Source organism: Pygocentrus nattereri, chromosome 26 (genome assembly GCF_015220715.1).
Source record: "Pygocentrus nattereri isolate fPygNat1 chromosome 26, fPygNat1.pri, whole genome shotgun sequence".
NCBI lineage: Eukaryota > Metazoa > Chordata > Actinopteri > Characiformes > Serrasalmidae > Pygocentrus > Pygocentrus nattereri.
In genome coordinates, this window is record NC_051236.1 from 20,872,988 (window position 1) to 20,887,273 (window position 14,286).

The window sequence follows — 14,286 nt, forward strand, 5'->3', positions numbered from 1 at the left end:
GTCTTGTGACAGTCAGGAATTTGGCCACTTATCCACCTCATTCTTTTTTAAATGTTGGAAAATTGCTGTGTAAACCATGGCAGTGGACTAATTATCCTTTTTCCAGGTTAGTAAGAGCAATAAATCTTGGTCACATGCTTTTTTTTTTTTTTTTTTTTTTTTTAAACCCCTAACAAGTTGTGAAAGACATTTAATTTGCCAGTAATGACACAGTAATTAAGTCATGATAGCATACCTTTCCATCTTTTTACACTGTACTTCTTCTTAGTTGAGCTCTGAAGTGACTTTTGATTCTGCTTAATGACACTATTCCAGCAATGTTCAAGATATAAATTGTCTCATCAGACATTTGAGAATCAGAATCTTTTTTTTTCCCCCAGCCAAGTGGCGTAACATTCTTCATGAAGTCTCTAATTCTGACTGTTTGTTTAAAGAACTTAATAAAACATGGCAAAATTGTAATTAATATTTTCTTTAAACTCCTATATAAAGACTACATGCATAGCAAAATCTTTTTGTAATACAATATCTCTTCCTCTACTTACAGACACAAATACTGTATCATCTAAAACTACAGTAGGACTGAGAAAATATTTTTGTCCAAAAATGGTCAAAAATGTTCACTTTTCAGCCAAGTGAATAAAAAGCCTGAAAACCTTGACTAAAAAAAGAACCCATAGGTAAAACGGGTTTACAACAAATCTGAGATTTTACTGTTTTCAAGAACACTGAAAATGGAAAGTAGTTAGTAAAATTGCTGCTTGATTCTTTCATGTTTCTATGCTGGTCAGAGCAGAGGCATTCAAACAGTTAGAGATGCTGCAAATGAACAGTGAAAATGTCAGCCATGTGGAACTCTCCTTCTTTTTACATCCGGTTTATAATCTCTACTGTCAAGTGTCAGGAGAGGCTACGACACCCAAGATCTTGTCTGTTACAGGTATGATACAACTGAAAACATGGTTTCTTATTCTGTATGCAGAATACTCATGGAAGCAGCAAGGAAAGTCCGTGCTAGCACACGTGCGCAATCTGTAGCTTTAGTCTTTAAAATGATGCCGAAGTCACAACCAAGCCAAAGTGCAAATTATAACTGGGGAAAAATCTAATTCATTGCTGTATTGTTTATTTTTAGCCCAGTGTGTCCAAAATTGTGATTTCGATTTTATCCAAGAATTTCCAATTCAGTGCATCACCAAGTGAAATTTTACGGTCTGCACTTCTCTTCACTTATTTCAGTGAACTGCCAGTAAGAAGAGTGTTTTGTAGCGTTTGAGAGAGGGTTAAGCTGTAGTTTCCCGCATTTGTGTCCAGTGCTGTCTAGACCTGCTCTTTCCCTCCACCCCCCCCCCCCCCCCCCCCCCCCCTTTTTTTATCTTTTCTTTGTCCTTCTTGAAAGGATGACGCAGGAAAGATTACTTTCTTTGCTTTCTGTGTCTCCTTCACTTCCTGGTCTTGAACCAGTGATATACTGTATGTACCCCAGAGTGGTGTGTACTCAAGGTTTAAGTGTGTTTGCTCTAGGCGTTAGGCCTCTGCAGAAGCTCCCTCTTTAACGCTTTTACTCCGCACCCCTCTTCCTTGCCTTTACACCCCTCTTTTTTCCTCTATCTAATCAGCAGTTGTATGAACTGTATACTTCTGCCTTGACTAGCTTATCTGAGCAGTGGATATAAGAGCAATGCATTGAATTAACCAGTTGTGGACTGTTGACCCTGTGTGTCTTATCTTCTGCATGTGCAGTTGTCACGGTAGACACATTGCAGTGCAGTGCAGGTTGTCAATGCAAAGGTAAAGGAATGAGTTTGTATTAATCGTTGGGAAACCCATCTTGTGAATGTAGACGTGCTTAAGAACATGAATTACCTGCCTTTGCCTTTCTTACGCTGCTGATTCATAAATAAATCTTTCACCTTGGCTGATCTGAGATCACTTCACTGTGTGTGTGTACAAAATAAATAACCAGGACAAAAGGCACAAACTACCCATTTTCACTATTTTTGCCAAGACAGGGGCAGAAGATGCCACGAGATTGATTTGTTTTAAATGTGGTAAATCAGTACAATAAACTTATAAATGTAATACATGAAGGTGAACAATTGACACTAACAAATGTTGCACTGACAACAGCCAAGGCCATAGCCTGACAGGTGATGGTGTGGACCTGTGCATCTGTAGATAAAATGGATCACTGTTATACCATAAGTTGACTTTGCTCAATGACATTTTTCCAGTTGAGCAATATTCCTGATTTTAATGGTCTCTTTAGACGTTTAAAAATATATATTTTTTTCTTTGACCAAGTGAGGGATCACTTAACAGGAATTTATCTTGCAGTAGCTCACATTGTGAAACATAGTAATAGTTGATAATTTATGAATGCATCATACATTTCTACCACTCATCTACATCACATCACCTCAGAGAGCACATTATAGTTTTTAAGGGTGATTTTGAGTTAATAAAATTGGAACACAGAAATATCAGTGATTATTCAAAGCTTGCAAGGTGTTCTATAGGCCAGCTCTTCTGAAGATTTTGTACACTGCTTAAAATGAAAAATGATGATTAAGTAGTTAGTTAGTATTCTTGATTAAGTTAAGCCCCCCCCCCAAAAGGCCCATTTATCTTTAAAAGCCCTGAATCTTAATCGCTGAGGAGAAAAACTGCCCCATAAAAAAAGTATTATTTCCTATCCTGCTGTGTGTACACAGGCAGAAACATTCAGTGTCCGGTGTGTCATAAATGGAAACTGGAACTTTATTATATTTTTTGGATTTGATTTATACACTGTAACTAGAGGTCATTCGTGACAAAGCTGTAGTCAGGAGCTGATTTCCAGCCAAGTGGTCCTGTACACAAATTGGCACACTTTGAGATGTCCAGCAATATTTAATGTGGAACCATGTAAGACTGCTTTTCATCTGTGGTCAGATTTTGGCCTTTTCCTCCCTGCTCGCTTCCTCTCCCACTCTCACACTCCCACTGTTCTCTGGGCTCCCAGTGGCCCTGATGGGAAAAGCATGTGCCGGACCTACCCTTTCACTCACAGAAAGACATTTATGCTTCACTCTGTCAGGCTGGGGGAAAAAGGCGCTTCCGTCTTCAGAACAGCTGGAGGAAAAGCCCCCCACTCTGCAGGCTGTGGGCCCAGCTTCACTCTCCCAGACCAGAGGGAAAAAAGAGATTGAGGCACCCACACTCTCTCTCTCTCTGACACATCCCCGTCATTCTCGTCATCTTCCTCTCTTCTCCATGCATGTAAATCGTGCAACATTCAGCCACCCCATAAAAAACTTTCTTTCTTTCTTTCTTTCTTTCTTTCTTTCTTTCTTTCTTTCTTTCTCTCTTTCTCTCTTTCTCTCTTTCTCTCTCTTTCTGTCTCTTTCTTTCTCTCTCTCTCTCTCTCTCTCTCTCTCTCTCTCTCTCTCTCTCTCTCTCTCTCTCTCTCTCTCTCTGTCTCTCTGTCTCTCTGTCTTTCTGTCTGTCTCTGTCTGTCTCTCTCTCTGTTTCACTGTTGCTAGGAGCAGCTGGAAAAAAACTGTGCTCACATTTTCAAGGAAAGAAACAGTAACCAGTGTTCTGGCTCTCTCTGTGCTCCCATCACTTCGGAAGCCTTTGGGGCCTGTCTGTCCAGAGCCAGTTGTCAGACTCCCAGAGAGCTGTTCTCACAGTGACTTCTGCACACCACATTATCCATATGTCATATAGCATGCTATGAGATAATAGGAAAACCATACTTTTCCTTTCTCCCAGGGTAAAAATAGAGCAGTTATTTCAATGCCTCACTCCCTGACACACTCAGGATTACACTTGTTACTTTGTCATGTCTTGTTTAGACAGTCTAAAGACAAGATTTGCTGAGTATGTTCTGTTTAGGTTGAACATCATTTAATAACCACTATCAAGTATTTTTTCAAGCTAGTAAGCCATAAAAGTTTACATGCAAAAATCCATTTACATGATTTTACCCCCTTTTGTCAATTGTCTTGCAATGCTAAAACGTTTATTTGTGGTAACTCTTTGCGATTATTTGGTATGTGTGTACTGATTTAGACATGTTCGCATGATGCTGCTTGGTATTATTCTAGCTTTTAGGTATCGGAATCGGCCAAGATGGGAACAGACAGGCTTTCACTCTGAATGTGCAATGGCCTTTTTATTGCCAATCTGTGTCACAATTTTTGATGTATAATAGTATATTCCAGATATGTGCATTCACACTACATTTAAATGCTGCTGCTGCTACTCTATCCTAAAATGTTATAGCAGAATTATACATAGCTCAGTAATTATGCTAAATAGAATTTCAGATGCCAGTTTGAATCATTAAAGTGCAAATAATGCTACTAATGTTCTGATTTGGATTAATAGAGAGTACTGGAAACATGCTAGTGTGATTCGTGTATTCATTTAGCCCACACTGTAACAAAAATGAGCCATGAAAAAAAAAAAAATTGAAATTGACCATACGTGTTTCTGATCAGTGCACCTCTGTTAACTTACGTTACTTGTTAGCTACATTAGCCTCATGTGACATTCGCACAAAAGAAAAACAGTAAAGCAAATTTCAAAAACCACTCATTTTGTGCCCTTTGGGTCAGGGAAAATGGTGTTGTTTAGTGTTTTGCCAAACTTTAAATCATAAATTAAAGTATGGATGTTGCGTTTGGATCTTACGTTACCCAATCAAATGATCTATCTGCCAGACAGGGTATCTGGTTCCCCATCGAAATCCTCAAAAGGCTTGACATGACATTCTGACAATTGTTGAGTCATCAAGGAATTTAGTGGTAGTTACTGTTTCAGCAGTAGCTGCTGTATATTGACATATCGATGGGTGCCAGCTGGGGAGGGTACAGTTTTGTGGGAGAGCTTGAGATGCTGGAGTTGGAGGTGTTTAGTGTTTGGTGTTTGGCCACCTGTGTGCATGTGTGGGAGGGGTTTGTGGGGTGGCCATTCAGGGTCAGAGGTGGGGCTTTGACTGACATGTAGTTATTAGAAGACTCCCTCCAGCACACACATCATGCCTTACACATGCACACTCCCTTTTTCTAAAACATTCTCCATCTCGCTGAAGCACATGGGCAGACAGCCTTCTATTGTCCCTCAGGCTGCTTCTTGTCTATTCCAGGCCCTCACTTGCCCCTAGCCTGGCACTCATCTCTGGTCTGTAATTAAACGCTTATTGAAGGCCGGTAATGGGGGTTAGGTGAGGAGTTCAGCAAAGAGGTGGTCTGTACACCTGTGCTGGCATGAGGCTGGCTTGCAAAGTTCTCATGAGTGGCTGCCTCCATCATAAGGGCTGCAGGGAGTTTGTGTTGAGTACAGCACATTTTGTTTTCAGGTATTATTACAGGTTTATGGTTCCTAGGCTGCTGGCACTCAGTTGATGAACCTGAAAAACCTCATTTATGTTTGTGCTCTTATTTTGCCTCTAAATGCTTAAATGTTTTGAGTTATTGTTGTGTTGTTGCACTGTTTAAATGTAATGACATAATCCAGTGTTTTCCCCCCATCATTAAATAACAGGGCAGCTGCCTGACCAAACTCATGTGCTGCCTGGCTTGGATTAGATACCTTGTATCTAATTGTATCTGTGGTGTTTGCACCATGATTTAAAAAATGGCTTTAAGTCCTCCTCACAAAACAGAAAAGTGAAAGCAGCACAAAGAGTTTAACTGTCTAATTCATCAGCGGTGTCTTTTGGCACAAGTTGGCTCTGGTGTCCGTAGCTCAGTGTTAGCTGCTTTTGGAGATGTAGTACCACACGTGATGTGTAGGACAAACTAATCCTTTAGATGTTTGTCAAAAATATTGGTTGCTGGGATATAACTACTTAATAACCAGTTGGCCATCTTGGTTGTTGCCATGCAAACGGCACAGGCAAGTGATATGTTAAGTGAGTTCATAACGGCCTGTGAAAATTCGCAAAGACTGAATGGAGGGGAGAAGATATTCTCATGTTTTTGCCTTTCAATCGTGTTTGTTGTGCAAGATGCACACGTGTTCTAATGAACTTGATGCCCAAGTAACGTGCATGACTAAATCCCATTCAGTGTGTAAAACCTGTAGGATCTAACTGTCTTCTGTTCTGTGTGTTTTTATTAGCCAAAAATTTGTGAATAAATATTATTACATGTACACACATTTTCTAAGGAATGTCAGTATTTCTCTATTTTTGCCTCATTCTTATTGTTGTACTTAACATATGCTAGAAAGCCATTTCCCCTTCTGTTGAACTCCCACCCCTCTACAGTAGAGCCGGCCTATACTTCCTCTGTTTCTCATAGCCATCTGTTTTAAAGATAAGTCTGAGTGTTGATTTGTAGCGCTGCCACTGCTGGGGTGTTGTGCTGTTGACATGCTGTTTTATGTGCCAACTCTGTGTTCCCCTCCTGCGGTCTTTTATAGCTGATGTTATTGTATGGATTTTCAGACAAATCAAATGGCAGCAGTGGACTTTTTCTGCTTGTTGCATTACGAGGTCTGTCTCGCAGAGATGGCCAGTCTCTACTTTCAAAGAGTTCTCTTGTCAGACCTTTGTAAAAAAAAAAAAAAAAAAGCGCCCACCTTTTGAAATGACACATCAAGACACCCACGCAGCTAGTGTCTCAATGCTTCTCAGACTTTTTTGGGGAGCGGACCAGAACGAAATGTGAGCTAAAGAAAAAGCTGTTGCCACATTTTAATTTCTTAGCTTTTTCCCTATGCCTGTTGACTGCCCACCTTGATGGCAAATATTAAAGGGTACCTATTATGAGGGCTGGATTGAATTTCCTTGAGCTTCTTGTTCTCCTTTTCCCTCCAGCTCTGAGGCCGTATCCCGTGCCTGGACTATCGCTTCTTTCTGTCGTTCTCCTGTTCTCCTTGGCCACACTGTTTCACAGTCTAATTACAGGTCAATTAAAGGCTTTCTCCAGCCTTCTGCCGTGCCCGGCACAGGAGGCTTAGGGCTGAGTAAGAGTGGGAGTGAAAGAGATATCATTTCATGTGGAGATCAAGCAAGAGCCCCTTTGAAAGAAGGGATTGAGGAGGAACCCCTGAAAGAGTGAAAGCCATCCCCCCTTCTCCCTTCTGGAAAAAAGAAGGGGAGATGGGGGCTGCTGGGATAGGGGCCAAGGGATTATGGGAATATTCATGACCAGATAAAGAGTGGGGACTCATGAATGGATGTGTCCAGAAGCTCATCTCTTAGGTAAACAGGAGCCTAAATGGAGTTTAGATCCAGCTTCTCGGACATGCGGGAGCAGGGTAAGGAGTGAGAGCGTTAGCTTCTTTCCCCCTGTGTCACATTTCCGTTGCGGTGAAAAGAAAAGCCTTATTTTGGCCTTTTCTTCACAGTCATACTACATTCTTCCATGTGGAACAAACAGATGGTGGAAAGAAATAAATGTCTTGTTTCTCACAGTCTTTTCAGACCTGTTAAGCCAATGTGCACACAAATGTGCCTGCCATCCTTCGCTGTGCTTTATTCCTTAAAATTGGAATGGCTGCAAGTCTACAAATGTGTTGTTGGTTTGTGTGTTGTAAGCATATTGGAAAGAATCAGGCCTGTTTTGTCTCTTTGGTCTGGCCTGTCACTTTGGGATTGGGTTTGTCATTTTCAGGCATGGACAGGCAATGTTCACAGGCTGTTGTTTTCTCACTGTTTGATTGTCATGTTGGGTTTTGGTTTCTAAACTGTAATAGCATTTTTACCTGGACTCATTCTGGAGAATTAAACACATTTTGTGAAAATGGGCCAACTTGCTAGCATATAATGGCAGTTGGAACAGCCAGGTTACCACAGGTTTAGGTTCAAATGTTGTTGCCGTGAGAAACTCTGTCCAGCTTGAGTTTCAGCCCCACACCTGCACTGTGTTGACGTACCCTCTCTCAGCTCTAATACCTCCATTACCTTCCCTAATCTCCACCATCTCAGTCTTTTATATGCTCATGCTCTAATAGAGTATCAAAGAGCTGGCCATCACTGCTACCTGCCAGCAATGTGTGTAAGTGTGCGGGGAAGGTGCCATAGGGTCGTGTTTCAGGCTAAAATTATTTGAGAGATTGCGCACGTGCATGTATGTGCGAGCGAGGGGTCTCAGAGTGTTGTATTTCAGACCACAGAGGTGTCAGAGCGTCTACAAAAGCTGGCTTATTCCTTTCATCCCTCACCTTTCTGCAGAAAGGGGAACCCCTGTGCTATAACACTCATAAAACGGCTGCACGAGCCTTGCATAACGGTATTCAGTTACAGGCACAAGCTAGGAGCAGAATGTCCATTTGAAAAGCCTATTGAAGATATTGTGGGTAAATAATGTAGGACAATGGAGCATGTCTACATAATTATACTTGCACTTTATGGGTTGGACAAATCTTTTGTTTTAAGGGTTAGAGAACCATAGTTCTGTATATTGTTTACAATTCATTAGGGCAGTTGCAGTATTTTGCTTATTTAAGCAAAATTAAAAAGCTTATGGCTTATTCTACAAGTTTCTTTTTTCATTTAAAAGCAGTGCATTTTGGTATAGCTGTGTATGTGTGTAAAATCATGTGATTTTCATAGGGTGAATGTGGTTTCCAATATTCATCACTGATACAGTTTGAACAGCCCAGTCAAATTACATTAGTTTTCTTAAGTGTAAATTAGTTAACACATCCCGTCTAGGAAACAAACCTAATATAGCAGATTTCTGCAAATTCTAGTGCACAATTTCTGTTCTGTTTATTTGAATTAAACATATTGATAAAAAGCTAATGCCTACATTTATGCCTAAATTATCAAACACTTGCCTCAAAGTATGTTAAGTTGTTTAGTAATCTCAAATACACTTGCCAATGTGGTTTCTGACACCACATTAATGTTAATCTATTTTTCTAGATTACAGGATGTCGTACTTCTTGCTGTGCTGAGGAATCTTGCTCGCCGTTTCTCGTTTGGCTGACTGAATGCCAGCCTGAGCCTCTAGGGCACAGGCTTTGAAGTGGTGTGTGGAGCTGAAGTAGTGTAATGGAACACCAGACTAAATTATCACTGGTTACCATATGCTGTTTGTGTAGGTGAAGCTCATGACATAACTGTTATTTTCGAAAGCGTCGATGTTTTTGAGGTTAGGTAACAGGCTTTATGAATCCATAGACTCAATAGGTCACTAATGGCTGCACCATTAGTTATCTTAGAGGAGCTCATAAGGTGCTATGCTGCTATAACACCAATTGATATTAGGGCTACAAGTATTGATTATGTTCACTTTTTTAACTTTACAGTGTTCTATCAGACATTATATTAAATATTTGAATATTCTATGAGAATAGTACAAGACACTTTAATAACTGAATGGAAAAAGAAATGTTGATTTTATTATTCTTATTATTACTATTCTAATTTAATTACTTACATGATAATTAAAAAAAAAGTTATTTTCAACCATGAAATCAGCTTTGAAGTCAGTTGTTACTATTAGTGAAGAGTGGAGGTATCAAGGTTTCTCAGCCACTCAAAATCACTTTATACTGGAGCGCACAGTCACGTCTGCTTTAACACCCAGTGCAGTCTTAACAATTTCCCTATAGCGACAGACAGCTAGTTAACTGGCATGTGCTAATATTTTTTTTCTGTAATAAATTAAATTGTGAATATGTAACCAAGCTAAGACCTGGAGCAGTAGAACTGCAACTGGTGTTAAAGCTTCCATGTAGCCTCAAATTGTGAGTCTCACAAGCTGTACCAAATCACAATCTCCATAGAATCCGGGGGATAGGGCTGCCAGTGGCGTGCAGCTGGTGTCTAGCACATTTTTTTTACCCTGGTGTTCACTGCCTTACAGAAGTGCATGGGTTCAAAAAATTGGTAAACATGGTTATTCAAATGACTTATAATACTTTAACTGTTGAACCTATTCAATGCTATTTTAATTTTTTTTCTTGGCTTAAATAACTTATTATTTTGTCTTATCCTTCTGCAGAAAAAGTACGAGAAATCCAGGAGAAACTTGAAGCCTTCATAGAAGCTCTTCACAAGGAAAAGTAGTGCCACAGGTATTCAGTAACTGAATTTTTTTAGCCTGGAGTTGCATAAAGTTTAATACACACAGACTTGATCCATGATATTTAATAACGTTTAGATTTTAAAGCGCCTATATCTGGAAAAAACCGAAGGCTTCTAATTTGATGTTGTATAAGGTGTTTTTTTTTTTTGTTTGTTTGTTTTTTTTTATAAAGATTTCAAACTTGATATTTGCTCTTCACATAAATGGAAGCCATAAAAACGGCCAATTTTGAATGTTTTTTGTGATGTCATTAATACCAACACATTTAGCCCCACCCATTGACACTGAAGTTATAAGGAATGTTTTATCCCAGACTGCAGAATACAGGGCAGCCAATTAGAACAGTGCTAATTTACATGTGTTAATCACAACAGAATCTTATTTAATTCTAAGGGATAAAGAGAGATTGGTAAAAAGTAAAAAGACATGGAAAAATCTGTTTTAAGACTGTGTTTAGCACATAAAACACACAAATGTCATAAAGTGGGCCTTAAGATAAAAGATCAAATACAAAAACAACAAAGATGCAGGGACTGTAGGAGTCCCTTTAGTCTTGGTTATGCTGTGGTGACACATTTGAATTAATTTCTGTTTTGTTTCAGAAACGTTGGATGCCGTCATGTCCTCACCTAAGAAATGCACTGATCACAGAAGATGCAATGTTTGCTCTTTTTGCTGTGTAAATGATTGGCCTCCCTGCTTTCCTCCTGTTTTTAACCTCCATTGCTTTAGCTTGCCATCATTCTTCATGCAGACACTCACACACACACACACACACACACTTAAGCCCCTGCAGAACTCTGCCTCCCTCTTTAATGCTGCTCCTGTGAAAACAAGTCAAGTGCATAGGAGCCTCTTTAAGTTTGTTGGACATTTGATCACTGTTGGAAAGGAGCGCTTGCACGAGTAGAAAGTGGTGCCCGTCACAGCCCCATGCTTTATTCTTTTTTTCTTGTAGTACTTAAAAGCCACTGTGTTCACCAGAACTGTTCTCCATGCACAACAAGAGGTGTGTGGGGCAGAGAGGGCAGAGAGAGACAGACATGCACTTACAGGCTTTATGTGTCTTCCCCCTCCCTTGTTTCCAATAAATGAAGATTTTGTACAGCGTTAATTTATTTTTTCCGTTCTAGCCTTCCTTATTAATTGCAGTAGGGCTTGTGGAGAAGGCACATGGTTAAGCTCATCTGTTGTTGATTTGGCTGCTGGAGCATCCCAAATGTCTGTTTATCTTTCACTGCTGCGGCTTTTGTTCTTTTTGGCCAGCTGCATCTCCATGGCCAAAGAGCCTCCCGCTCATTTTTTGTGACTTAGCGTACCCACAGCATTGCAGCAAAATTGAGACACCTCTATGATCTTATCTATAGCATATCAAAGAGCTGTTAACATGAAAAGTGTCGGTGTAGGTAGTTTTTGATAAAGGTCTCAGTATTTAGCCCAATGTGCTATAAAACAAAGCACTTCAAAAGGTTTGATTCTTGTTTTATTGTTGATTCTAATGTCCACAGAAGCCTGTGGAATGTTCTCATTTGCTCCATGACAGGATAGAATTCATCTACTTAATCTGGGGCAATTGTCAGATATAATTCTTTTTATTTGCTTCCCTGCCAGTTGATATTTTTTCTTTAATTGCAAAAAAGACCCCCCCCCAAAATCCTCTCCTTTCTTCCGTCTCCTCTACTCCACTCCATTCAAAAGTTAAGAGACTTGCTGTAACTAATTGTTTCACATTGTTTGGTCTTTCTGTCCTGTCATTTCTCATGCATACTCCCTTCTCCCAGTACTGCACTTTTTTTAATCTCTCAAACATTTGTGCTGTTTACTTGGATTTTGTAAAATCCACTATGATGTCCTAACCACATGGAGAAAGAAAGACATTGTTCCAGACAGCTCATATGTATAAATGGGTAAATATACATTGTGTACATGTAAACGTTGCTGAAATCATGGATCTGTCATCACAACTGAGGTGGGGGGGGGGTGGGGTTGGAGGGGGTGGGGTGTCAGAGTGTGATGCTTGTAAGAGTAATATATCCATCTAAATAGGTTGAAACATTTTCTCCTTTGCTCTAGATTGTAATGTTTGCATGTTGTATGCCATCAGATGCGGTTTATTTATTAAACTGGTGTTAAAGAAGGTAAAATAAAATGAATATTAATGTTCTGCTGCTTCAGTTTTAGCTGATAAAAACACGAACAGTGGGGAAACATTCCTGAACATTGTCTACCTCTTTTTAAAGTCGAGAGCACAGTGAGCATTGAACATTTGTGCAATTACATGCCACTAACTGTATTACTGGGCACAGATTAACAGTGTTTTGCTACAGACACATTCAGGATGACGTTACATTTTAAACTGTTCCAATAAAGCTTGGTTTTACTGTTTAGATTTTGTCATCTAACATGGAAGTGGTTGAAATGAGACAAATCTCGTCAATTTATCCTGTGAAAAGTTTAGCTTTCGTATGTGAACAAGTGTCTAAATTTTGATGGAGTACCACGTCATATTCTTATACAGCTCGGCTCATGTTTCTTGTGGACATAGACAAATATGACGGACACTTTTTGAACTTTATTTCGCTGTTTCAGAAGTTTTCACTCATTAACTAATTCTTCACTACACTTTTGTGATAGAGCAAACTGTCAGGGTAACGAACATGGAACAACTGAAATATTTGTCACTGAGAATTCAAACAACGTAGCAGAGTCACACACTGTAGAGTGAGTGCACCATTTATTTATTTAAACCCAAATTTGTTCCCACTCGCAAGCTTGGTCTCTCCCTATCACATGATTCCAAATGTGGTTCCTTTCTAATATGTGAAGCATTTTTTTTTGTTGTTTAGTTTTTTTTGACTGCTGTTACATCAGTGAAGAGCTAAACATACTTGGAGGAGAACGCTAACTGTCAATTCTGCTTAGCGAAGACCTGCTTTGGCTAGCAGCGCACTGAGGAATGCGGGGAGAGAAAGGTCCGTTATGTTGTCTTGGCTGGCATCACCAACAGGCCCAGTTCAAACAGAACAAAGTCATCAGAAATAAGCGGTACAGGTTAATGGTTGTTAAAAAAAAAAAAATAAGAGAATATGCAGCTGCCATTCATGGTTATATGACCAACAACTAAAAGTCGAATTTACTGGAATTTACTTTCATTTATGGAAACTACCACAGAAAAAAAAATCACCACAGGTGCTTTGGAAAAGTGGTGCTTCACGTGAATATAATAATATGGATTATCTTTGGAATATTTAAATATTATTTATTAAACTTGCTACTTGTTCACTTGATTGATTTGCGGGGGGGGGGGTCAAACATCCTGTATGCTAATGACTGAGATGAAGTGTAGCACAATTATCAAACATATCACTAGTAGATTTTTTAGTCTTCGTACTAAACCACCAGAGAAAGATCTTTGTACCTAAAACATTATCTGCCTGCTATGTACTGGTCTTAGCTTGGCATTAGGCAGGCTGTCTAAATGCATTTTTCCCAAAGCTCAACTGAGGGTCCAATAAATGACTCTGCCCTCCATAAAACGGGGTTGATCACTGAAGATTGAATTCATGATCTCCTGACAGTACAGCCAGTCTTTAGATATTAGGAGTGCACTCAGGTTCCAAGTGGTACATTAATGTCCGTTCATTTTAAAAAAAGCAACATAAACTATTAGCTTATGCTTATCATTTGAAATAAAGAATGGCTAGTAAAATTAGTGTAAAGAGCGTTTTGCGCAGTCTGCTGTTGAAAGCTTTGCTATTTATTGGGTTCATACTGGTTTGCTCCCAGTTTTTTGTATTCACTCATGACTCTTTTTGCATGGATATGTGATGAAAAGGTTGCCTAGATATATTGAGTGTGTGTACATGGGCCTGTGTGTCTAGAATTCAGTGATTTGAGTTGGTTATGCACATATCCTGCAGCTAATGAAGCAGTGAGAATATGACCTGTATTGTGTGAGTGCAGTCTGTTCTTGGTTACCGACTCCCTGCTCTCTAGCCTGCGTGCTCACGGAACCTGTGGGCAACGTGTATAAACTTGTGGAAGCCCTGGAGCCCAAAACTCCAGCCTGGCCTGCTGAATAACACGGGGCAGTTTGTGTGCATGTGTGTCGGGGGGTGTCTTTAACTTCTGGGCATCCTCTCCCATTTCATAAGGGCCTGATTGTTCCTGGCATCGCAACCTTGCCGGAGGGGGGCAAGGGGAATTGAGGAGGTGGGGGGATTTCTGTTTTTTAGAAAGAGAGTGGGTTCTG

The 14,286-nt window shown here is 39.9% G+C and overlaps 1 protein-coding gene across 3 annotated transcripts in view; it reads left to right on the top strand.

Moving 5' to 3' along the window:
- opa1 (OPA1 mitochondrial dynamin like GTPase) overlaps nt 1–12,198 on the top strand; it is a 42,111-nt gene extending 29,913 nt beyond the window's left edge. For all 3 annotated transcript variants that reach the window (XM_037534924.1, XM_017721060.2, XM_017721070.2), the window contains 2 exons: nt 9,951–10,023; nt 10,637–12,198. In XM_037534924.1, coding sequence (XP_037390821.1) covers nt 9,951–10,015 — 65 coding nt within the window. In that variant the 3' untranslated portion in view covers nt 10,016–10,023; nt 10,637–12,198. The remainder of the gene's footprint in view (nt 1–9,950; nt 10,024–10,636) is intronic.
- Nucleotides 12,199–14,286: the final 2,088 nt, after the last annotated feature.